Source organism: Podarcis liolepis (genome assembly GCF_965112155.1).
Source record: "Podarcis liolepis genome assembly, chromosome: 9".
Lineage (NCBI taxonomy): Eukaryota > Metazoa > Chordata > Lepidosauria > Squamata > Lacertidae > Podarcis > Podarcis liolepis.
Genome location: NC_139564.1, coordinates 76,304,142 through 76,328,608, shown reverse-complemented (window position 1 = coordinate 76,328,608; position 24,467 = coordinate 76,304,142). Strand labels below are relative to the sequence as shown.

The 24,467-nt window shown below is 44.5% G+C and overlaps 1 protein-coding gene across 3 annotated transcripts; it reads right to left on the bottom strand.

Moving 5' to 3' along the window:
• Window positions 1-8,425: 8,425 nt before the first annotated feature.
• Window positions 8,426-23,342, bottom strand: PSMA4 (proteasome 20S subunit alpha 4). Of its 3 annotated transcripts, none has more exons than XM_083460795.1 (9): window positions 23,179-23,342; window positions 19,156-19,180; window positions 17,773-17,815; window positions 16,490-16,652; window positions 14,928-15,005; window positions 11,905-11,993; window positions 10,627-10,757; window positions 10,324-10,447; window positions 8,426-8,792 (listed from the first exon to the last, which is right to left on the bottom strand). In XM_083460795.1, the coding sequence occupies exons 1-9, from the start codon at window positions 23,325-23,327 to the stop codon at window positions 8,638-8,640; spliced, it is 957 nt and encodes a 318-aa protein (XP_083316921.1). In that variant the 5' UTR covers window positions 23,328-23,342; the 3' UTR covers window positions 8,426-8,637. The 3 variants fall into 3 exon arrangements, with proteins under 3 accessions (XP_083316921.1, XP_083316922.1, XP_083316923.1); XM_083460796.1 differs by having other exon boundaries at window positions 23,182-23,342; XM_083460797.1 differs by having other exon boundaries at window positions 23,185-23,342.
• Window positions 23,343-24,467: the final 1,125 nt, after the last annotated feature.

The window sequence follows — 24,467 nt, the reverse complement described above, 5'->3', positions numbered from 1 at the left end:
AAACCTTGAATTGCCTCTAGAGAGCGCTAGAGGCCCCACTAAGTCTGCATGAATGACTTCATATGGTTTCTTGGCCTCTCTCCCAGACTCTGTACCTTTGGGAGCTTGCCTTGCCTTACTCTCAGCACAAGAAACACATTTCATGTGGTAGGGACATTCTTTCAACCTCATACCCTGAACCATATCAGGCATTTTTGCCACAGCCTGGAAACCCAAATGACCATAAATGCGATGGTAATAATGAATACATTGGTCATGCAACTTCTCATTCTTATCAACAGATAAATTGCAACACTCTTTCTCAGTTGCTTCTGCAGTGCCTGTACCTGAAACAAAAGGCAATTGGTACAATCCATTTACACATTTTGCATACAAAATGAGCTTGCCATCTCTAAGAATTTCACAGCGAGATTTAGCAAACACCACCTTAAACCCTTGACGATCAAGCTGGGAAACACTCAACAAATTGTCCTGAATATCAGGTGCATACAGGACATTCTTAATAGTTGCATTCAGGCTCTTTAAGAACACAGTTCCCTGAGCCACACTTGTGAGAACTGTCCCATCTGCTTGATGAATTTCTTTCTCTTGCTTCTCAAGCTGAACAAAGAGATTCTTATCTTTGGCTACGTGGTTTGAACAGCCAGAGTCGACCACGAAGAAACTCCGCCCACGTTGACTGGAACAGCGAGAGATCAAGGCCTTTGAAGTAGCAGGTGCTTGGGGATTTCTTCCTCCTCCCCCTCTGCCTCTGAAGTTTCCCTTCTTCTTTGAAGACTTCTTGCACTGGAAACTCAAATGGCCTTGTGCTCCACACGAAAAGCACCGCTTCAATTTCAAAGCTTTAACAGCATCAGTTTCACTTTCACTTTCCCCTGCTGAAGACTCAGGCACATTTTCAAGCACATTTTTAACAGCACAGTTTTCCCGGCTTTCTCTAACAGCCTGTCTGCGATCCCACTCATTCAGAAGCACGCTAGAGACATAATCTTCTGTTAGCCGGTCAGAAGGCATCGTGGAAATCTGGGCAGCCACTCCATCATAAGACTCATCTAGGCTATTGATCATTAGCATTGCAAACACAGCCTCTGAAATAGCCAGGTCTCGCTGAACAAGGTCCTGTCTGAGACGCTTTAATTGAGATAGATGGCTAGGCAAATCACCACCTTTCTCCAACTGCAGCCTGCACAGCTTCTTAAAGAAAATCACACTGGAACCAGCATTTTGTCTCAGATGCATATCTCTCAACTTATGCCAAACAGCTTGTGCAGTCTCTTGACCCTCTAAGTTCACCAGCAAGTGGTCTGAAACACTCAAAATAATTGTCCCTCGGGCTTTCATATCTGCAGCATGCCATTCAGCCCAATCATCATCATCCTTATCTGGAGGGTCATCTTCTATCGTGTGAAATAGCTTTTCCCTCTGTAAAAGCGCTTTCATCTTTACTTGCCAAACTGCATAGTTTTCAGGCATGAGGAGGGGAAAGGACAGAGCCATCTGGCCAGAATGTGCACAGGCCATGTCTGCTATTACTTAGAGCAAGACACTTCCCTCGTGCAACACAGATAAAGCCTTGACTCCTTCAGCCACTCTCTCTCCCACTCAGAGCGCAATTAACAGGCAAACAGGGATGCTATCTTCTTCCTTTGGCAGTCAGCAACATACCTCCATAAATCAAGCAGCAGCAACAGCAACAGCGGCAGCTTGAATACTCTGCTCCAAAACAGCTCTGCTTCTGGGCACCGCAAATCAGTCCAGCATGCAGCGTCCGTTCCACCGTCCGGCAAACAGCAACAGAAACCTCTGGCGATTGGGACGACTGGGACGACTGGGATGACTGGAACAACACCAGGTCAGACGACTGGAACAACGACTGGGCCCATAACCGATGTCAGCATCGCCCTAGAGCCAGTGCGCCAACTGGACTCATGTACCTCAACCCCGACTGGGCTGGGCGAGCTGGGTAGCACCGCCAGAGACCTCCTTCCCGCAGGAAACGGTCACAGTGCTGTGGACTCACAGCTTAGAGCTGAGAGCACCGGATTCACTGTCTCAATAATTCAGTCATTGCGCAGCAGAGTTTTGCAGAGTCTTGCAGAGTATAAACCACTCGGAGAGCAGCTCTGTAAAATATCTTCCTTTTATTCTATAACTACAACTATGGTACAAAACTATATACAGAGCTAAGTATTCTGAGCATAAAGCAATGCTATACTGAGAGTCTGCAGCTGCTCTTAGCAGCAATCTAATCTCTAGGATCTCTAACACTCTCACTCTCTCCGATACACTGACTGACTGACTCTCTCTCACACACACAGATATGTTGCTGGGCAGAATAAGTTAATAGGCAGGACACGCCTCCTCTTCTCTGTGGAGTCAGCAGAGATCATCAGGAGATGGTCAGGAGATTCTTGGGTATGGGAGGGGTGAAATCTCCTCAATGACAAATGATTATATATTTTCATGAAACCAGCTGCATTATACTAGGCCACACTATTGGTCTGCCTAGAGGATCACATGATTAGCACCCCCATCTCTTGCAGGTCAAGAGGGACTGGCGTGCGTCTTGGGGGCAGGGCGGGGAGGCAGCTGCGATGGCACCCTACTGGGATCGCGCTGCCGGGGGCGGTGCGCTCCCCCCACACTCCTCTTCCTCCACCAGTGGGTGAAGCCACCGACCTGCCAATCATATAACATTGGGGTGGGGCTTGGGAGCACGATTTAGCCCATTATTCTGAATAAAGTATTAATCTCCTGCCCAGTGGCAGACTTTGGTAATATGGTGTCCTGAATGAGGGCAAAATCTGGAACCCCCAAGCTTTGAGTAGACACCTCCGTAAATATACTCTTTAGGTAGTATTATGTTGTTGTTGTTGTTATGAGTCCCCTTGGCTCGGAAGTCCTGCACCACCTTAAATCTGGCCCTGCCCTGCCATGTACCTTCAGTGGATTTGTGCTTATGTGGGTTGCTCTGAAACAAGTGTCTTTACCCACTCTTCACGTCTGTGGCTCTCCCGCCTAGGGAAACACACCTTGCCTTACTCCCTTAGTGAATTATTAACACCTTTATGCCTTTAGCTGGAAGCATTTTGCCCTGTCTCCCATGTCCTTCTAATTCCATAAAGATGCCGCTGCCCTAAATAGCAGTATATCACAGCAAGACGTAGCTGGATCCTTCTGAAAATCAATAATCACAGCCAATGTTTTTTTCTGGGGGGATGCACACCCCTAAACACTTTGTGACGCTTTGTACTTTTGTTCATTTACTATATTTATTTCCCCTCGATTTGAACTATAAAATGGTGATTTTCTTGAGTAAAAAGGAGAGTACCCCTCAACATTTTTTAAGAAAAAAAGCACTGATCATAGCTAAACATCTTTTTGTCAGGTCACCTTTTGTACCCAAGAACCTCAAACACGGCCTCCATTTTGCTGCAGTTTCCTTTGGTACATACTGGACAGTGAAATTGACTTAATTTTTTGAGGTTTGTTTTGTTTTTTGGTCTGTCTTTTCTACATATACCGGTAGATGAATTTTAATTACAGCAAAGATGGTGCAAAACATTTAAACTACTTCACACTGTGAAGAATTTATTTTCTGTCACTCCAAAGGGTAGGACCCAAATCAGTAGGCTCAAATTACAATAAAAAGGATTTAAACTGAATATGAGGAAGAATTTCCAGATGGTCCACTTGGTTGACAGTAGAACAGACCCCCTGGAAGGTGGGGGCTTTCCTTCATTATAGGTTTCAAGCAGAGGCTGGGGGGCCACCCGTGAGGGATATTGTAGTGTGGATTCCCTGCACTGACAGGGGCTGCCCACTTGAGGTCCCTCCCTCCCAAATCTATGATTCTCAGTTTATAAATACTCAAGCCAAAAAATGTGATCCAGTGATATCATATTCATGCCTACTAAAAAATAAATCCCACCAAGTTCAGTGGGGCTCATTCCCAGGGAACTGAGGATAGGATTATTATAGAGTTGGAAGAGGCCCCCAGGGCCATATAATCCGACCCCCTGCAATACAGGAATCTCAGCTGAAGAAGCAGTACATGTGAAAAGGATCTAGGAGTCTTGGTTGACCACAAACTTGACATTAGCCAACAGCGTGACGCGGCAGCTAAAAAAGCCAATGCAATTCTGGGCTGCATCAATAGGAGTATAGCATCTAGATCAAGGGAAGTAATAGTGCCACTGTATTCTGCTCTGGTCAGACCTCACCTGGAGTACTGTGTCCAGTTCTGGGCACCACAGTTCAAGAAGGACACTGACAAACTGGAACGTGTCCAGAGGAGGGCAACCAAAATGGTCAAAGGCCTGGAAACGATGCCTTATGAGGAACGGCTAAGGGAGCTGGGCATGTTTAGCCTGGAGAAGAGGAGGTTAAGGGGTGATATGATAGTCATGTTCAAATATATAAAAGGATGTCATATAGAGGAGGGAGAAAGGTTGTTTTCTGCTGCTCCAGAGAAGCGGACATGGAGCAATGGATCCAATGGATCCAAACTACAAGAAAGAAGATTCCACCTAAACATTAGTAAGAACTTCCTGAGAGTAAGAGCTGTTCAACAGTGGAATTTGCTGCCAAGGAGTGTGGTGAAGTCTCCTTCTTTGGAGGTCTTTAAGCAGAGGCTTGACAACCATATGTCAGGAGTGCTCTGATGGTGTTTCCTGCTTGGCAGGGGGTTGGACTCAATGGCCCTTGTGGTCTCTTCCAACTCTATGATTCTATGATTCTAAGAATCCCTGAGAGGTGGCCATGCAACCTCTACTTAGAAACCTCCAAGGAAGGAGAGTCCACCACCTTCCATGGGAGTCCATTCCACTGTTGAACAACTCTTACCATTTTTAGTCAGAATCTCCTTTCTTGTCATTTGAATCCATTGAATCCCACCCTCTGAGCAACAGAAAGCAAGCTTGGCCATCTTCGAGGTGACAGCCCTTCGGGTATTTGAAGATGACCATCATATCACTGCTCATCCTTCTCTTCTCCAAACAAAGCATATCCAACACCCTCAACCATTCCTCACACGGCTGAGAGCCAGTGTGGTGTAGTGGTTAAGAGCGGTAGACTCGTAATCTGGGGAACCGGGTTCGCGTCTCCGCTTCTCCACCTGCAGCTGCTAGGTGACCTTGGGCCAGTCACACTTCTCTGAAGTCTCTCAGCCCCACTGTTTGTTGTGGGGGAGGAAGGGAAAGGAGAATGTTAGCCGCTTTGAGACTCCTGGAGGGGAGTGATAAAGCGGGATATCAAATCCAAACTCTTCTTCTTCTTCTTCTTCTTCTTCTTCTTCTTCTTCTTCTTCTTCTTGCAACTTTCAATATAACTAAAAAACAAAATATAAAAATATCCCTGATCAATGAAGCCAGGGTCCATCTAGAACACAAAAATATGCACAGCTATCTCGATGCACAGCTATCCCACAGCCCCAGCCAGCATGATCAGTAAGGGTGATGGAAACTGTAGTCTAACAAGAGTGGGAGGGCCACTTTTTCCCTATCCTTTAATTGCAGTCTCCAGTGTCCCACTGTAGATCGCCAAACTGTTCTGGGAACTGCAGAAGCGGGGTGTGAAGGTAGCAGCTCAGGCTGTTGTCTTTACTTTTTAAACAAAGTGATGTTTTACTGATAAACCCCAGGATGATTGTTCTTTTGATCTAGCAAAAGTCCGTCCCCCCCGCAAACTCTTGTGAAGTTGGTTTAACCTTTTTAACAGATTAAATGCAAGGAACTTGAAATTACCATTTAGTCATAAGACTCCAGTTAATTCTTTTCCGGGAAGGACAAACTATTTAAGGGCACTAAAGCAATTAAAACTTGAAAGAATAACCACTGAAAAGTTTTAATGGATATTTATGGCTGAAATCCTGTACAGTTATCTGGGAGTCTGATAGAACTTACTTCTGAAGGGTCATGCATAGGACGGTTTTGTGCCTGATCAAAAAAATTGATTCAGCTCAGTTGATTAGGGAATTGGCCTGAATGGACAAAAAAGAATTTATGCTATTTAGATTCATGTGCTTTCAGGTTACAAGGGTACATTTCCAGGAGTGCTCCAGATGTCACCCCACGACTAAAAATAGGAACATGGTGAGATACTTGTCAATAACCCGGAAAGGCTTTCAATGCCAATCTTTCTTTAAACTTCTGCAAATAGAAAAATAAAATATTTAAAATATTGAACTGGAAAGTAGACTCTACATTAGGGATGGGGAATTTACCAGAAGTTAACTTTTGCCCTTGGCCCTGCCTCCCCCTGGCAAGTTTGTGATCAACTATCCTGACGAGTTATTAACTTGGTCAGAGGAAGGGCACCATTCACTCTGCGGTCGTGCCCTTCCCCTGACCAAGTTCATAACTCTTCAGGATGGTTCACCTGATGTAACCAGCAATGCGATTACCTGGGGAGCGGAGCTGCAACTGAGATACAATTGGTTCAGGCGGAAGTGCATTTTGTGTGCATTAGTGCCTCCATGTGCAGATGCTTCCCACACTGGTAGCGGGTGCAACTATGGCATGCATCCACATGCTAAGCTAGTGAGATCTATTAACATGGAGGTGCAAAGAAAGTTAAGGTTCTTCAAACTAACTTTTTCTATATATACATGGAGATTCTTAGCCGAATGAAAAATTCTATAGACAGTTCTGTACTTGCAGCCACTATTCACACAACCCTTATAGGAATGGCAGAAGTGAAATTGTATCATTACGTTTTGTAGCAGTATTCAAATATGCTGCATGTACTTTCAGGAACTTGGACCACTCATTTAGAAGTATAGCTAATCTTAATCACCAGAATAGGCTTTGTTTATGTTCTCAGGACGCCGATTGCATGAAGCATATCCTACTGCATTGTGGGCAGTATGAGCAAGCAAGGGATCAACTGATCAAACCCTTACTAGCAAATTTTCCGGGAAAATCTGAAGCCTCCCATATTAAATACCTTCTGGAGGATAGGTCAAATGACATTACACTGGCCGTGGCAAAGTTTCTTTCGGAGGTCACAAGAAACAAAGACCATCATGTTCTAGACATAACAAAATGACCACCTCGGTCTCTTTCACCTGTTTGGCTGTATCTTATTTTGAAACTGTTTTGTGGGTCTATGGACCGCAATAAAGATATTTGATTTGAATCTTAATCATAGGATCTCATGGACTGGCTGGACGAAGAGGAGAGATGGGAAGCACCAGTTGGGGAACCAGCTAGGGAGGCGCCCTGGGGAAGGCGACTCAGAGCCAGGGACTGGTGGTGGGAAGACGAGTGGTCAGAGGGAGCAGCAGACTGGGAGGGGGTGCCAGAAGCAGAAGAGGTGAAAGGGTTTAGTGAGCCGCAAGAGGCCAGGGAGTCTCCCCCTCCTGCTGCAACCAGCTGCTCTCCCTCCCAGAGAAATGAAACAGGCAGAGCAGAGGGAGGTTGTGTGCAGACGGCATGGGAAAGACCCTGGAGAGGAGTCCTAGTGGGCACTGGGAAAGCAGGGACCTTCAGGCCTCACAACTGCTTCATCTGAGCAGGACCTCCTGGAAATTGTTGCTGAGACTACCAGGCCGAAGCTGTGGTTTGTTTCCTTGAACGAAGAGGTAACTTCACTGGCCTCAACTGATTTGATTGTTTGCCTTTACAATCTACTGTTCATGTCTAAAAGCGATCCGGGGAAAGCTTACATCACAATTCCTCACAAGGGGAGGCAAAAATGTTATTTGCAAGAATCTTTGGACAAATCACCAATTTGCTGGACAGAGTACTGTGGACAACATGAGCCAAACATCTGTAGTAGTAAGCAATTACCATTTCAAATGCATTTTGCTTCTAGTTAAGTGCTAAAGAGGTTGAGGTGGCAACCCTATATACACTTACCTGGGAGTAACTCCATTCAACTCAATGGGACTTAATTCTGAGTAAATATGTAAAAGGATTGCACTCTTAGCCATTTTTGACCAAATGTCATTTTACCTGCTGACAAACTCAGAACCAAACCATGCATCACATTTCTAAAATATTTAAGCATCCATTATTTATTGTTTTGTTTTTCCTAGTTAGCAGACTCATCCTAAAAATAACCAGGAGCTATGCATTATACAAAACATCATTCACTGCTCATTTATTGCATTCTGGGATTTCTAAATCACTTCATAGAGTAATTTAAGAGAATACAAAAGATTATTGCCTTGGGCAAGACGTGCATTAAATGTAATTTTGGGTAGTAAGGAGCTTATTTTTCTTCTGTGCTTTAGCCATCTGTGAAGGATAAGAGATCTAACAAACGTATTTCAGAGACCTCATTTTTCTTCCTCCCCATCATGACTACAAATAAGAGGCAAAATATCTTATGGGTCCTATTGACTTCAATTCCAAGCTGCCATATTTTTCAAACCAAGATGTTTGCTTCAACGAGTGGTATATTAGATGTAACAGAGATGCAATCAAACTTTAACAGTATTGTTTTATTAAGTAATAAAAAACAAAGATGAGTAGAACCAAGAAATTATAATTCTCTGAAGAAGTGGGCAACGCGTTTTACTGGTACAAAAGGACCCGATTCAATAAACAGCATTACTAGCTTCTCCACTCCACCAGTAAGACCTGTATTTGTGTATCGAAAAACGCCCATTTTCCCCACTTCAAAGTGCTTAAGTTATTTATCTTTTTCTTTTTGCTCTTTGTCTTTCTTTTCACGCTCTGCTTTGGCTTCTTCCTCTTCATGCTTCTTTATCAACACTTCCACTTCTTTTTGCTTTAAAACTCTTATTACTGTCTTTCCATTCTCTCTTGTCAGGGTTGCAATCTCAACTGAAACATGAAAAATATAAATGATACATTTGAATATCCAAGGCTTCTTTTGAATTGAGTCAGCCAAAGGAAGAAGGTACAAGTCGCCCCTACAAAAAATATTGTCAATTTGTATGACTGACATATGAAAGGGACTGCCTTAAATTATTAAACTGGCAATTAGTCAACACCCGTCCTCTGTTTTAAAAATTCACCAAACTAGAGCAAATGTCTTAAGTGTGGCTTCTCTCCAGTGCCAACAGAAAACACTGAAGTACAAGACAAAGATAGAAGGTTTTATGACACTTCAGCAGATAATGGAAGTTCCTCGTCTTTATTTTTATGAAATTTGTATACCGCCATTCATCCAAACATCACAGGGCTGTTCACAACATAAAATTTCCACTAACAAAATACTGAGCATGTCAGAATCCTTGCAATCCTGAATTTTCTTTAAAGATCTGTTTTCCCCATAGGAAAACTGCGGAGTGTTTTGGGGAAGGCTCAGGCTCAGGGCTCCGGGGCAGAGCATCTGCTTGGCATGCAGAAGGACGCAGACTCCATCCCCAGCATCTCCAGGTTGGGCTGGGAGACTCCTGCCTGCAACCCAGTCAATGCAGACCGGGCTGAGTTAGATGAACCAGCAGCTCCACTCTGTGTAAGGAAGCTTTCTATGGAACTATTTAAGCAGGCTTTATTATATTTTGTACATCATCTTGGGACATACCGTATTTTTCGCTCTATAGGACGCACCGGACCATAGGAGGGGGAGAACAGGGAAATTTTTTTCCCCCTTGTCTCACCCTCTAAAACAAGGTGCATTCACCTGAGCTTGTGGGGCTGCTTTCCCCCACCGCCAGCCTCAAAGATCCCTGAAGCCTTTGGAGCGCAGTGCCCCGCTGCCCTGCAGAGGCTTTGGGCGCAGCCATCCCCAAGCTAGAAGAGCGGGACGGATGGCTCCGTCTCGGTGTTCTGGCTTGGGAACAGCCTTCCTTTGCGCACAGCCACCCCCAAGTTAGAAGAGTGGGACGGATGGTTCCGTCTTGCTGTTCTGGCTTGGGAACAGCCTTGCTAGCCTCTGCAGGACAGCAGGGTGAAGGCACCCTGCTGCCCTGCAGAGGCTTTGTGCGCAGCCACCCCCAAGCTAGAACAGCGAGACGGAGCGCTCCGCAGCTCTCCGTTTCCCTGTTCTGGCTTTGGGCTTAGCCATGCAGCCTGCATTCGCTCTATAGGACGCACACACATTTCCCTTTAATTTTTGGAGGGGGAAAAGTGTGTCCTATAGAGTGAAAAATACGGTATGTGGAAGGAAATACAACCACCGCCACCACCAGCTATTAGGCACTGTCATGCTACTCATATTAAGACAGGGAAAAATCATTATGGATGATGCTGACAGATTAAATTATTTAATATGTCAAACATACAGAGCATTAGAAAACACTGCCAACTGTAGCATTTATTAAACAGATACACACTTCCCAGAGGGAAGGCCAAAACCCTTTGTGATGGCATCTTAATGCCTCACAAGAAAAGACGCATTACAGCTCACCTTTCTCTGCAGAGAGTTTACTGACATCCATGGTTTTGTTCAGGACTTTGACAGCCAAGGCAAGGGCGGATTTCAAGGTCATTTCTCCCTCTTTGTAGTCTTGCTTTAACATTGACACAGCTGCCTGTTAAGGAACATAAAAGATGACACTGCAGTTCTGCTGTGCCTTTATGTAAGACGGGAAGCGTCAAAGCCTGCTAGCGGATACTCAGCATAGACCTTACTGCTGGATGCTCTATTTGCAAAAAAGTTATGTTCAAGATTACGAAACAAGGAATTTAGCATGAAAGATGACAAACTTACAGCACTGTTGTTTCCAATGCAGGTGGCTTTCCATCCCCCATAGTTCCCACTAGGATCACTCTGATAGAGCTGGAATCCATAATGCTTATCCCAGCCAATGTAGAGCAGTGAAACTCCAAAAGGACGCTTTCCTGTTAAAACACAAGGTTATGAGTGATTTAAATTAAGAAGCACAATTTGCCAAGAGTCCCACTTCAAAAGGGGAAAAGCCAAGACGAATGCAAAATCCTTTGTCTATGAACTAGGATTTAGTAGCTTGTTCAGAACTTCTGCTGCTTAAGATAAGCTCCAATACTGCCTCACCCCCACAGTTTCTTTCCAAGATGTGTGTAAGAACAAGGATGCCAGAGACCTATTTTTGTCAGCCTGCCCTCATGCAGTTTCCCCCTTATGTTTCTTTGAGTCAACACACAAGCATAAGTAACTGCAAAACATATACAGAGTGATTAAGGACTGATTCCCCCACCCCACCCCCCAAAAAACCTGTTTTATTTTGAAGTAAATATTTATCTAAGACAAAAACCTGAAATGCATTTTGGAAAATCAGACACAACAAACAACTCCGTTCAAGCCTTGCAATAGTCAATAGGCAGATTTCTTAATTAAAAAGCAGAGGCAAATTAATAATAAAAGATCCATGTCATCTCTACCCCAAAGAGAGAATTCAGAGGACCAAAATACAATTTGTTCTGCTGGTTAATTAACTACCCGACTGACCTGCCATCTCAAGCGATTCAAGCACCACTGGAGCGATTCACCACTGGAAGAAGCCTCCCACCAAACACAGGGGTGGTGAGTGCACCTTTCCAAGGAGCTCTGCCTCAAAGTCCATTTTTCAGTCTGACTCTGGGCTCAATCTATGCCAGCAGAATTAGAGCCAGCTGCTTACAGCCCAGCAGCAATAATTAAATCAGCAAACTTTTTCAGCAGGGGGCCGGTCCACTGTCCCTCAGACCTTGTGGGGGGGGGGCGGACTATATTTTGAAGAAGAAAAAAGAACAAATTCCTATGCCCCACAAATAACCCAGAGATGCACTTTAAATAAAAGGACACATTCTACTCATGTAAAAACACACTGATTCCCGGACCGTCTGTGGGCCGGATTTAGAAGGTGATTGGGCTGGAACCGGCCCCTGGGCCTTAGTTTGCCTACCCATGAATTAAATTATTGGTGTTGGAAGTGGTGATTTCCTGTACTTGACTAGGAATCTAACTTTTAGGACAGTGCTCTGTATTCCAAGTTACTTTTATTTGCCACTTTAAAGGTAAAAATGTTACCTCCAAATTGTGTATAAGCTTGCTTGATATCACACAGGGCTGTTACCAACTGCTCACAAGGAATTGGTTCTTGATACTGCAACAGATACCTAGAACAATTGGCACAATATTTACAAACATGTTATTAAATTCCTAAACCACACTACATCTGAAGATCATAGAGCAGTTTACAATAGAAAAACACAAAAATACATAACATAGTAACAAACCAAAACAATCCCACACCCCACCTTAAAAGGCCACATATTATTTAATTAGCCAAAGGCCAGGGAGAAGAGGAATGTTTTTACCTGGTGCCTAAAGATACGTAACAAAGGCACCAGCAAGTCTCCCTGGGGAGAGCATTCCACAAACAGGGAGTCACCATGATAAGGACCTCTTGAATGTGCTAATGCACCCGGTGCAATGATTAATGGTTTCCCGTCTACTTCTGAAGCTACCTGGAACAACTCTTACAGCATCAGGGTAAAATATTATCAAATAATTTTTTTTTTAATATCCCTATAGAAATTGCACAAATCAGCTACAAATAAGCACCATGTTTACGTTTTACTTTCAGACCCCAACAGATTGACATGCTTGAAAACAAACATTCCAACACACACCCCCCCCCCCCCCGATGACTGGAGAGACTGGTCTTCTCTGTCTTGTTTTGATCCCTTTCCCCTTTCCTTCAAGCATCTGCCATAGGGACTGCTTCACTACAGCCTGGAGGACCTACATCCAGCTGCACTGGGATTGTTAAGCAGTACAGGTGGGGACTGCTGCACACAAAAACCCAGCTTAGGAAAGACACAGTGCTAAATCTACAACTTCAAAGCTCCTATAAGACTCATTAGAATAGGGGTGAGGAGCCTCAGGGGCCAAAAGCAGTCCTCTGGGGCTCTCTATCTGGCCCCCAGAACTCTTCTTGGCTTTGTACTATGAATGGCTTTGTCTGGCTGGACTGCATCCTCAATCTGTTGTACATTCATTCCCCTGCCCACCACTGGCCCGTGGCCCTCAAAAGGTTGCCCAGAAAATGAAAAAAATGCCTTTATATCATTACTTTTAATGATATAAATTAAAAGGATTGAAGAAAATCCAAATATTTGTAGGCAGGCAGGATTGTTATGCTACTTAAAATAACTTAATTCAAAAGCCAAGTCAGCATTCTGTAGCTGATCCACTGGGACCCTAAACTGGGTCACTGAGCAGTTGAAGTAGGGTTGCAAATAAGAGTACAGCCACTCTTATCTTTTGTCTTTTTTATTTAATGGAAGCTGAAACAAAGAAAAATTGGGGAGCACGGAAAGAAGGAAAAAAAGGTAATCAAACCACTTTCATTGTCCAATTTCAAAGTGGATACATATCTTGCTGCCTTAGAAAAAAAAAAAAAGTCACTGAGAGGACAGATTGTTCTGCTCTGTCTGAGGTGTGATTAGATACACTTTGACTATTCTATTTTTAAAGATTTCTAACAAGGCATGCAATTGACCCTTGCTTTAAGGGCAGCTCAGTCCCTCCCAAAATCAAGCAGCTTTTCCTGGGATTTTGGTCAATGGTCATGATCAAGTCAAAGCAAAAAACTCATCCCACTGGTTTTACGAAGCAATTTAAACATGTTTAAGTGTCTGGAATACAATTGAATCTCACCTGCAATACCCATCTGCAAGCAGAACAGACTTCTGATGGCACAAGGGGACTTTCCCCTTCCTCTCCTCCCTCCTGCATGTCTCTCAAATCTGCTCTAGAGTGCAGCGGTACACCCTAGAGCAGATCTGCAAGGTGGTACCTCCTAGAGTGGGACGCGGGTGGCACTGTGGTCTAAACCACTGAGCCTCTTGGGCTTGCCAATCAGAAGGTTGGCGGTTTGAATCCCTGCAATGGGGTGAGCTCCCGTTGCTCGGTCCCTGCCAACCTAGTTTAAAATAATGCCAAAAATGCAAGTAGATGAATAGGGAAGGCAAACGGTGTTTCTGTGTGCTGCTCTGGTTTCGCCAGAAGCGGCTTAGTCATGCTGGCCACATGACCTGGAAAAACTGTCTGCGGACAAACATCGGCTCCCTTGGCCAGTAAAGTGAGATGAGCTCCGCAACCCCAGAGTCATTCGCGACTGGACTTAACTGTCAGAGGTCCTTTACCTCTACATTATTACACCCTAGAGCAGGCGAAAGGAGAGGAAGGGGGAAGTCCCTGTGAACAACACTGGATATCACCTCATATGCTTTAAACTTTCAAGTAAGGCACCATCAACAGATTGCTTAATCTCTGCAGACTACGGCTAAAGATGAAAGACTAACAGGAAGGAAATCTCACTAAATACAGTAAGATTTACTTATGATAGGTCTGATTAGGATCTAACTACAGAACATTGGGGGGGGAGGGTTGTACATTCTGAACTAGCCTTTCTCAATCTTGGGTTCCTAGAGGCTGTTGGACTACAACTCCCATCCGTCCCATCCAGCATCGCCAGTGATCAGGGATGAAGGGAGTTGTAGTCCCACGACATCTAGGAACCCAAGATCGAAAAAGGCTGGTCTAAACAATTGGCTCCTTTGAACATGGAAATACTTCCATTTAAAAGTCTGAAATCTAAAGTCACACATTGTCTTTATTTCAGAATTTACATATTAGTAATATCTTTTGATACAAGAAGAAAACAAGTATGTCTGGTGACTTTGTCATACTGCTGGACTTTAGGTTCCAAGCCTAACATCAGTTGTCATGAATTTGTCTCTTAAAGATTCCAACCATTCTTGTGATTTTACTATTCTCTTCTGCCTGCACTGTCATTTAAAGGTAAAGGCACCCCTGCCTGTACGGGCCAGTCTTGACAGACTCTAGGGTTGTGCGCCCATCTCACTTAAGAGCCCGGGGGCCAGCGACACTTCCGGGTCACGTGGCCAGCGTGACAAAGCCGCATCTGGCAAGCCAGCGCAGCACACAGAAACGCCGTTTACCTTCCCGCTGGCAGCCCTGGGCAGGTGGAAGGGCAGGGCAGAAGAATGCAAACACACACACAAACAAACAAACAAACGTACCTTTGTGCAATCAGCCTCAGTTCATTCGTTAGCACATTGGCATCTGAAGTTATGCCAGCCACACTGCAAGCCATATCCCTGGAATATAGAAGATCACTGTGTTTGACTGTGAGCTTCACGTACCATTTTATAAAGCAGAGGCACTATTTCATAACACCATAGCACACTTAGCTCCAACCGAGCCTATATCTTCACTGCACATAGTCATTACTTGAAACAGTTTGCTGATTATATGGGTTTATCAAACGACTTGTATTAACACAGTGCGTGTGCTTCTATGTCATCAAAACTAATCCACAAATTAACATATTATCAAATTATCACAGCTGGACTTTTGAAAACAAGTAGATAAACAATTTTCTCTCCTCTGGTCACATCAAATATTTTTCAACAATACTGACACCGCTCACAAACATTTGTAACAAGATAACAAAAAATCGTACACTTGGGAAGTCCAGATATGGATCATCCCAAAGTAAGGGCACCTGCCCACCCAGAGATGCTTGAAACAATGGATGGGGAGGCATAGGAATTGGGTGGGTGCTCTTACTGGATAACAACAAAAATAGGTGGATGTATAGAGACGACAGATTCAGCATCCGATAGGGTGCACAGGAGGGTACACTTGAGAAGATGCACTGCAAACAAGCCAGAAGTACCAGACAGAAACGCTTCACCTGCCAAAATTTCAACACAGAAACAAAGGCAGAAAGGGTAAACTGGAAGGTAGGAAAGGAGAGAACTGTCCTAGAAAATTAACTGGAAACAGCTGCTAGAGGTATTAAAAAAAGTTTTGCTGTATCTGCTTTCTTGACAAAAAGTACTTTGTGTCTCAATAGTTCTAACCTGTTTTTACTAAATGCTTTTCTTGCTGAATTTAAGAGGGTTACATGATAGCTATTGTTTCAGCAGAAGGAAAACAAAGGAAGTAATTTAAGGGTTGGATTTAGGAAAAGAAAGGGTAGCCTAAATTGGTATGGAGCCTAAACCAAATAAACATTAAGTTAATTTGTTGATATGGTAAAATATTCCTTAACAGTCCAGGGGAGAGTTACTGATGCCTAGAAGAGGAATGGCAAGAACTATAGAGAAATCAAATACAGAATATTTTGTTGCTGAAATATAGGAATGCTATTGAATGTTTCTGAATGCATAGAAATTGATGGCAAAGTTATACATCAACTCACTACAGAAAAGGAATGTTAGCACAGTATTATTTCTGCTAGGAGAAAAATGTTGCTATGGCAGCAGCCCTGAAAGAGACACCTGTAAATGGAAGTTGAAAAAGGCAGGGAATCAAAGACGTCAATACCTCATAACCTGAACTTGCAGAAAAATAGGGAGCTGCCTTATATGGAGTCACATCACTGGTCCATCTAGCTCAGTATTTTCTACATTAACTGACAGTAGCCTCCAAATTTCAGACGGGTCTCTTCCTAGCCCTACTTGAAGATGTGAGAGATTGAATTTGGGGCACTGAGCTGAGACTTTTCCTCAAAACATTTATAATCGTACCACCTTTAAACAAAAATATATATAAAACATAGGGGCATACAACTTACTCATTGAGTTTGTATATTTTCTCTGAAAAAAATACTTCATCCAGAAGTTTGTGGATGTTGCGCCTTTCTGCTGCCAGCAAGACTCCATCATTTGCCAAAATCCCCAGGCAGGTGCCTGCGTGTCCAATGGCCTCCATGGCATATTCAACCTGATACAGGCGACCTGAGGGGGTAATAGTGGCAGCTGAGTCACTGATTTAAACTCTAGGCCAGAGTCACACAAGCATCAAATTTCTTTCATTTGTGTCCTAGCCAGGGATTCTTTTGGTCCAGAACAAAATATATAGCATGCAACCCAGACTTCCCACAAGGAGAGTTCTACTCTGATGCTCTGCTGGGCAAAAGAGTGATTCAGCAAATTTCTGCCACTTCCTCCTCCACTCTGCAGACCCCAGTACCACCTCTCACGAGGATACCCGGACCCTGCAGAGCAGCTTTCTGGAAAATGTGGGAGACGCAGGGGAATGGGCAGAAATCACTGACTCACCCTTTCTCCTGTGGGAGCCTGGGCTGGACTGGGGTCTCCTCTGCAAACAGAAGGAATCCTTCCATTTGCAGAAAGCTATTTCTGGTTCAAATCCACTTTGACCAAGTCCACACAGAATAATAAATAAAGACTGCCACTTTTAGAAATAATGTTAGTGTAAAATAACAGCATATGGTTGTAACTAAGGGTGCCCTTCATTCTGATGGAAGACTCTTTAATTCCGTGCAGAATTTTGCCAGTGGAATGAGGGTGTTTTTGTTGTAGTTCTTTTACCAATTTCCTATCCCCTCTGCAACTGTAACATTCAAAACTTGCTCCAGAGAACTGGGAGGTGGCCTGGACGAATGGGTAAATATAGCTTCATTCCACTGATGGAAGGGTCCACTGGATGAAAGAGCTTTCTGTCAGTACGGGGGACACATCTGGTGACAACCCATGAAACTGATAGTTAAGATAATTAATATTCAAATGCATTATGCTCACAGTGCTACCCTATGCATGTTTATCGGGAAACAAGTTCCACTGTTTTCAATGAGATGTACTTCAAGGTAAGTGTGCACAGGAGTTTATCCTCAGGTGAACTTCAGTTGCTGCTTATGGCAACCCAGGAGATCAAATCCTTATGCTTCAGTACACAGCCAACCTCTCAAGGCAGATTACAGCAATGTAAAAATGAAATATTACAACCAATGAACCATTCACAAAGCTCCATAACTGCCACCTTGGAAACAGCATCATTTCATTTTTATCAGAGCAGCTGATGAAGACAGAAATTGAAATGTTGCAATGCAATTACCTTCTGGGGAAAATATTGTCGTTCGCGAATCATATCTTCGAGACTGCAAAGATGATTATTTAATTTACAAACCATTCAAATGATAAACTGCAACATCCATAGTACTTGGAAAAATAAGAACTTGGGGAAAAGCATCTGGGTAGGTAGCTGCTAAACTTATCCACTGCTAGTTTTATCCTTCTGAACTGTGTCACAAAAGACAGTCTATTTGAAACCCAACGGGGGTCCTTAACTCTACTTTGGGTCCCATATCAATGCATGTCAGAGGCACAAATTTCTGTGTCTGATCTATATACTGTCCTATACCCCAAGATCACAGGATGGCTTACAATAAAAAACACAAAAATATATAGCATAACAACAACAACAGCAACAAAACCCTCAAGTTTTAAGGACCATAGATTGTTTAATAAGCCAAAGGCCTGGGAGAAGAGGGATGTTTATGCCTGATACCAAAGGTAAGTAGCAAAGGAGCCAGGCAAGCCTTCCTGGGGAGAGCATTCCAAAAGTGGGGAACCACTGCAGGGAAGGCCCATTTTTGTGTTGCTACCCTCCAGACCTCTCATGAAGAATGGCCTTAGATGATGATGGCAGGGTCCAGGTACTCCTTGAGGTATGGGAGTCCAGAGCTGTTTAAGGTTTTATAGGTCAAAACCAGCACTTTGAATTAGGTCCTGAAACTAACTGGCAACCAGTGCAGTCAGGCCAGGATCGGTGCAATATGCTCAAACGTCTTGCCCCAGTGATCAACCTGACTGCCAAAATCTACACCAGCTGAAGTTTCTGAACAGTCTTCAGAGGCAGCCCTATGTATTGCAGTAATCTAGCCTAGAGGTTATCAGAGCATAGAGAGCAATAGTTAAGACTGTCCCTGCCTAGATAGGGGTGTAGTCAGGCCACCAACCAAAACTGATGGAAGACACACTGTCTATTGTTTTTCATGTTCTAAGTGCATGGAAATCCCATAAATGAGCCCACACTTCTGATTTTCATAAAAACCTAATTTTTTATATTCTGAACAGTGAAAAAAAAATTTATTCTGCATATATCTGTGGACCTGTCAACATAGCCCCTCCCCCCATTTCATTAACCTTGTTTTCATACAGCTTGAGCCTCAATCTACTACTGGCTATCTTCTACGGCCAGAGTGCTTCTAAACACGAGTTGTTGAAAACTGCAGGAGTGGAAAGTGCTGTTGCACTCACACTCTACTGGCAGGCTTTGCATCGTCATCTGGTTGGCTACTGTCAAAACAGGATACTAGACCAGGTAGGCCACAGGTGTGATTCCACAGCCTGTTCTTACATTATGTAATCTGAAAACTGCTCCCACCCTCATTGCTAAAATATACCCATCTTCCACAGAAACAGGACAGAAACTCACCATGGTGCTTGTAGACTGTAGTATGCTGCAAAGGAAAACAAATGGGTGTTAGATGGATCACACACAGGATTGCCAACGTTTTCCTGAATGTTCTGCAAAGCCCTTAACAGCAAGCCTGTCTCATGGAAATTCCTACCATTCATCCATGCCAAGAAAAGCTTCATCTGCTACTTTTCTGGGAGAAAGACTGCCAGGACCAGTAAGAAAACTGGCAACTTTAATTGCATATAAATAATAATAATAATAATAATAATAATAATAATAATAATAATAATAATTTTTTATTTATACCCCGCCCTCCCCAGCCAAGGCCGGGCTCAGAGCGGCTTACAAGCAATAATAAAAACAAGATGAGTGATTACAACTTAAAAACAAAAATAAAATACAACATTAAAATAATGGAACATTAAAATATTAAAATGTAGCCTCATTGCAGGAGAAGGAAAAGAAAAAAGAAAAGGGGGGGAGGGAATCAAATTGGCTCCAATCCAAAGGCCAGGCGGAACAACTCTGTCTTACAGGCCCTGCGGAAAGAAATCAGATCCTGCAGGGCCCTGGTCTCATGAGACAGAGCGTTCCACCAAGTTGGGGCCAGTGCTGAAAAGGCCCTGGCTCTGGTTGAAGCCAATCTAACTTCCTTAGGGCCTGGGACCACTAGGGTGTTGTTATTTATGGACCTTGAGGCTCTCCGTGGGGCATACCAGTCGAGGCGGTCCCGTAGGTACGAGGGTCCTAGGCCGTGAAGGGCTTTAAAGGTCAAAAGCAGCACCTTAAATCTGACCCTGTACTCCACCGGGAGCCAGTGCAGCTTGAAAAGCACTGGATGAATATGCTCCCATGGCAGAGACCCCGTGAGGAGCCTTGCTGCAGGATTCTGTACCCGCTGGAGTTTCTGGGACAGCTTCAAGGGCAGTGACATCCAGTGACATCCCACACTTACCAAACACTGTTTTAGAAACAGATGAAGCATAGAATCAAAGAATGGTAGAGTTGGAAGGGACCACAAGGATCATCTAGTCCAACCCCTGGCAAGGCAGGAATCTACTTACTTCGCCAAACCTTTAATAGACATTACAAATACCGGTATAAGGGACCCCTGACTGTTAAGTCCAGTCGCGGACGACTTTGGGATTGCGGCGCTCATCTCTCTTTACTGGCAGATAGAACCGCCGTTTGTCCACGGACAGCTTCCAGGTCATGTGGCCAGCATGACTAAGCCACTTCTGGCGAACCAGAGCAACGCACAGAAATGCTGTTTACTTTTCTGCCGGAGCAGTACCTATTTATCTACTTGCACTTGACATGCTTTCGAACTGCAGGAGCTGGGACTGCAGGTGGGCAGGAGCTGGGACTGAGCAACGGGATCTCACCCTGTTGCGGGGATTCAAACCGCCGACCTTCTGATCAGCAAGTCCTAGGCTCTGTGGTTTAACCCACAGCACCACCCGCGTCACTTATTACAAGTATAGGCCATCATAAAACTTCCATATATAAAATTTTACCTAACGTGGGGCTTGAACCCACAATCCTGAGATTAAGAGTCTCATTCTCTACCAACTGAGCTATCCTGACTACAGTAAACCAAGTTAAAAGTCCTTGCACAACCTGGTATTTAGATTTTGTAGCATCAAAGGTATTTGTGACATCTTAAATATTAACAGATTTATAATGGCACAAGCTTTTATATATGAGTAGAGAAGGGAATATTGTCCAACTACATTCAGTAATTATTTTCTAGGGGAAGAAATGCTCAGCCTACCATGACCTGGAAACTCTTCCCTTAATCCCTGGTATATGGAAGTTCTACTTTTACAGTGGTCCCTTGGTACTCAAAAGGCTTGGCTCCCGAATGCCGCAAACCCAAAAGTAAGTGTTCCAGTTTGCAAACATTTTTCGGAAGCCCAACATCGGCTTCCGCTTGAGTGCAGGAAGCTCCTGCAGCCAATTGGAAACTGCACCTTGGTTTTCGAATGGTTTCGGGAGTCGAATGGACTCCCGGAACGGACTAAGTTCAAGAACCAAGCTACCACTGTACTATGAATTACCCACCCCCGCCCCCAAGCAGCTACAGAATTAGAGAGCATCTTCTTCTTTCTTCTCTGGTGATCACTCGTAGCCGAGTAAGATTGTTTTTCATGAACACCGTTTTAACATTGAGTCTGTGACTGAGGAGCCAATTCTGGATCCACGCTCCTTCCACAGTGGGGGCATAGGTTTCTGGGCGGGAGCTGATCACGGTGAGGGTTTGCCAAGCATGCCTTCCTCTTAGTACGTTTCTCCCTTTCGTCCCAAGTTTGAGCATCTTCAAAGTCCACAACACCTTTGGTAAAGGCTTTGCAGCGCTCGCAGGCCAATGTTTCCCAGTTGTCAGTTTAATACTACATTGTTTTAGATTTGCCTTGAGGGAGTCTTTAAACCTCTTTTATTGACTACCAGCATTACGCTTTTCATGTTTAAGTTCGGAATAGAGTAGTTGCTTTGGAAGACGATAATCAGGCATCCGCACAACATGACCAGTTGAACAAAGTTGCTGTTGAAGAATCATTGCTTTGACGCTGGTGATATTTGCTTCTTCCAGTACACTGGCATTAGTTTGCCTGTCTTCCCAAGTGTGTAAAAATGTTCGGAGACACCGCTGATGGAATCTTTTGAGGAGTTGGAGATGGTGTTTATAAGTGGCCCATGTTTCACAAGTAAGGCTGGTAGTACAATACCTTCGTAAACAAGCATTATGATTTACAGTGTTGAAGGCCTTAGTCAGGTCAATAAACGCTATATAGAGGAGTTGGTTTCCTCTCCGCATTTTTCTTGAAGCTGTCAAGTGGTGAAAATCATGTCCACTGTCCCCTAGAACAGGCACCCCCAAACTCGGCCCTCCAGATGTTTTAGGACTACAATTCCCATCATCCCTCCTGTTAGCTAGGGATGATGGCAGTTGTAGTCCCAAAAACATCTGGAGGGCCGAGTTTGGGGGTGCCTGCCCTAGAATGCCTAAAACCATTTTGGGATTCAGGAAGGGTAGCCTCAGATATTGTTAACAGATGGTTTGCTAATATCCTTGCAAAAAATTTTGCCGGCCGCAGTTAATAAAGAGATGCCTCGATAGTTTCCACGATCCATTCTATCACCTTTTTTTAAAGAGATTGATAATTATGGCATTCCTGTCGTCTGCTGGGATCTTCTCTCCCAGATTTCTTCGATGAGCTTGTGAAGTTGTTGTATAAGTTCAATTCAAGCGTTAATATGTCAATTAAAAAAAAAAACAACCCCAAGCATTTTCCTAAGCAACATCCCTTTCTTCCCACACTTTTAAAACATTTTCTCAACATTGGCACAAGACCACTTCAAGCTTTAGGTGTATGAAATATTATTCTCGGCAAAGTTAACGTCCAAATGTGTGTACATAATCGTAAACGATCTCACAGAGAAACACAGGTGGTTACAAAGGAAAAGGTTGGTGTTCTAAACTGAAACACCCCTGGAAGAGAAACAGGATAGAGATCCTTCTCCCCTTCAAAAACAAACATTAAGGAAAACTGGCAAAATGCTCCTACTAATTATTATTTTTTTGGGGGGGGAGCGGGTGTTATTCCCCGACCTCCACAAAACTGCACTGTTTCAAATAACAACAAATGGATCTAGAGTACAAGAAACAGCAGAACCACTGCCTCTCCACCTGGCTCCCTCGCAGGGTGTAAGGAGGAATGGCTGGGTCGCTCGCTGCGCGGCAGCTCCATCTGCCAGAAAGCTACTCCTGGAATGAGAGGCGAGCTGGAAGGGACCCCTGGGGGTCATCTAGCCCAACCCGAGCTGCCCCGGTCGGGCTGCGGCCCAGCGCGGAGCTCCGGGAAGGCAGAGGAACCTGCCGAGTCATCCCGGGAAGGGGCGGCGGCCTCTCTCGGAGGAGCCTGCAGGCCAAGGCCCCTCGCCCCCCCCGGACCCCGCCCCGCCACCAGGGGCCGCAAGGACCCGCCGCCGCCCGGAGCCGCCCGAGGCCCCTCGGCCCCCGCCAGCCTCACTCACCGCCGCCGCCGCCGCTGCTTCTTTCCGAAAGCGAGAAAGATGGCGGGCGCCGCGCGCCTGCGCACTGCTGAGCAAGAGGGGCGGGCATAGAGACGAAGGGCCAGACTGCCCGCCTGGGTCTTCTCCGCGCTTCGCGACTCGGATCCCATTGTCCCCGTGGGTGGACTACAACTCCCATCATGCCCGAAGCGTCGCCTGCGTAAGCTGCGCCAGAGAGGGACGGAAGCGTCAGGGGACGCTCGGGGGCCAGGAGGCGGGTCGGAGGGGAGCGAAGGGCCAGATGATTCCTAGGAAGGGAGGGGCCGCTGCCTCCCCTTTGGATTTTTTAAATTAATACGAAATGCGAAACAACATTTTATATTGCTTTTAATTCTACATTTAAGGGTGTATTTAAGAGTGTTTTAATGTACTATATTGTATCTTATATGCCCTGTTATTGACCCAAATGATGATGATGATATTACTTTATTATTTATACCCCACCCACCTGACTGTGTTTCCCCAGCCACTCTGGATGGCTTCCAGCACATATAAAAGCATAATAAAACACCAAACATTAAAAACTTCCCCTCTGATGTCTTTGAAAATACAAATTCCCTTTCCTTGGTTGTCCCAGTGTGTCCCATCTGCAGTGTGGCTCATATTTGGACTTTTTTGGGGGAAGCAGCAGAGTCTGGGGTAAGAGTTGGGCTGCTTCCTTGACCCAGCACCCAAAGGAAAGGTATCTTGGAAAACAAAAAAAACTCAAATGTGCACAAAATGTGCATATGTTAATTTCTGCATATCATAGAATCAGAGAGTTGGAAGAGACCACAAGGGCCATCGAGTCCAACCCCCTGCCAAGCAGGAAACACCATCAGAGCACTCCTGACATATGGTTGTCAAGCCTCTGCTTAAAGACCTCCAAAGTAGGAGACTCCAACACACTCCTTGGCAGCAAATTTCACTGTCGAACAGCTCTTACTGTCAGGAAGTTCTTCCTAATGTTTAGGTGGAATCTTCTTTCTTGTAGTTTGGATCCATTGCTCCGTGTCCGCTTCTCTGGAGCAGCAGAAAACAACCTTTCTCCCTCCTCTATATGACATCCTTTTACAGTGGTACCTCGCAAGACGAATGCCTCGCAAGACAAAAAACTCGCTAGACGAAAGGTTTTTCCGTTTTCGAGTTGCCTCGCAAGACGAATTTCCCTATGGGCTTGCTTCGCAAGACGAAAACGTCTTGCGACTTTGTTTCCTTTTTCTTAAAACCGTTAAAACAAAGGGTGCTTAGCTTGAACAGCTGCAGTTGCG

What these genes read in the sequence shown, in the direction of transcription:
- PSMA4 (XM_083460795.1), bottom strand. Translation starts at nt 23,327, where the DNA reads ATGGGATCCGAGTCGCGAAGCGCGGAGAAGACCCAGGCGGGCAGTCTG. An exon ending in AAGCAGCGGCGGCGGCGGCG is followed by an intron (nt 19,181 to 23,178) that starts GTGAGTGAGGCT and finishes TTTCCTTTGCAG; the next exon opens with CATACTACAGTCTACAAGCA. An exon ending in AAAATATACAAACTCAATGA is followed by an intron (nt 15,006 to 16,489) that starts GTAAGTTGTATG and finishes TCTATATTCCAG; the next exon opens with GGATATGGCTTGCAGTGTGG.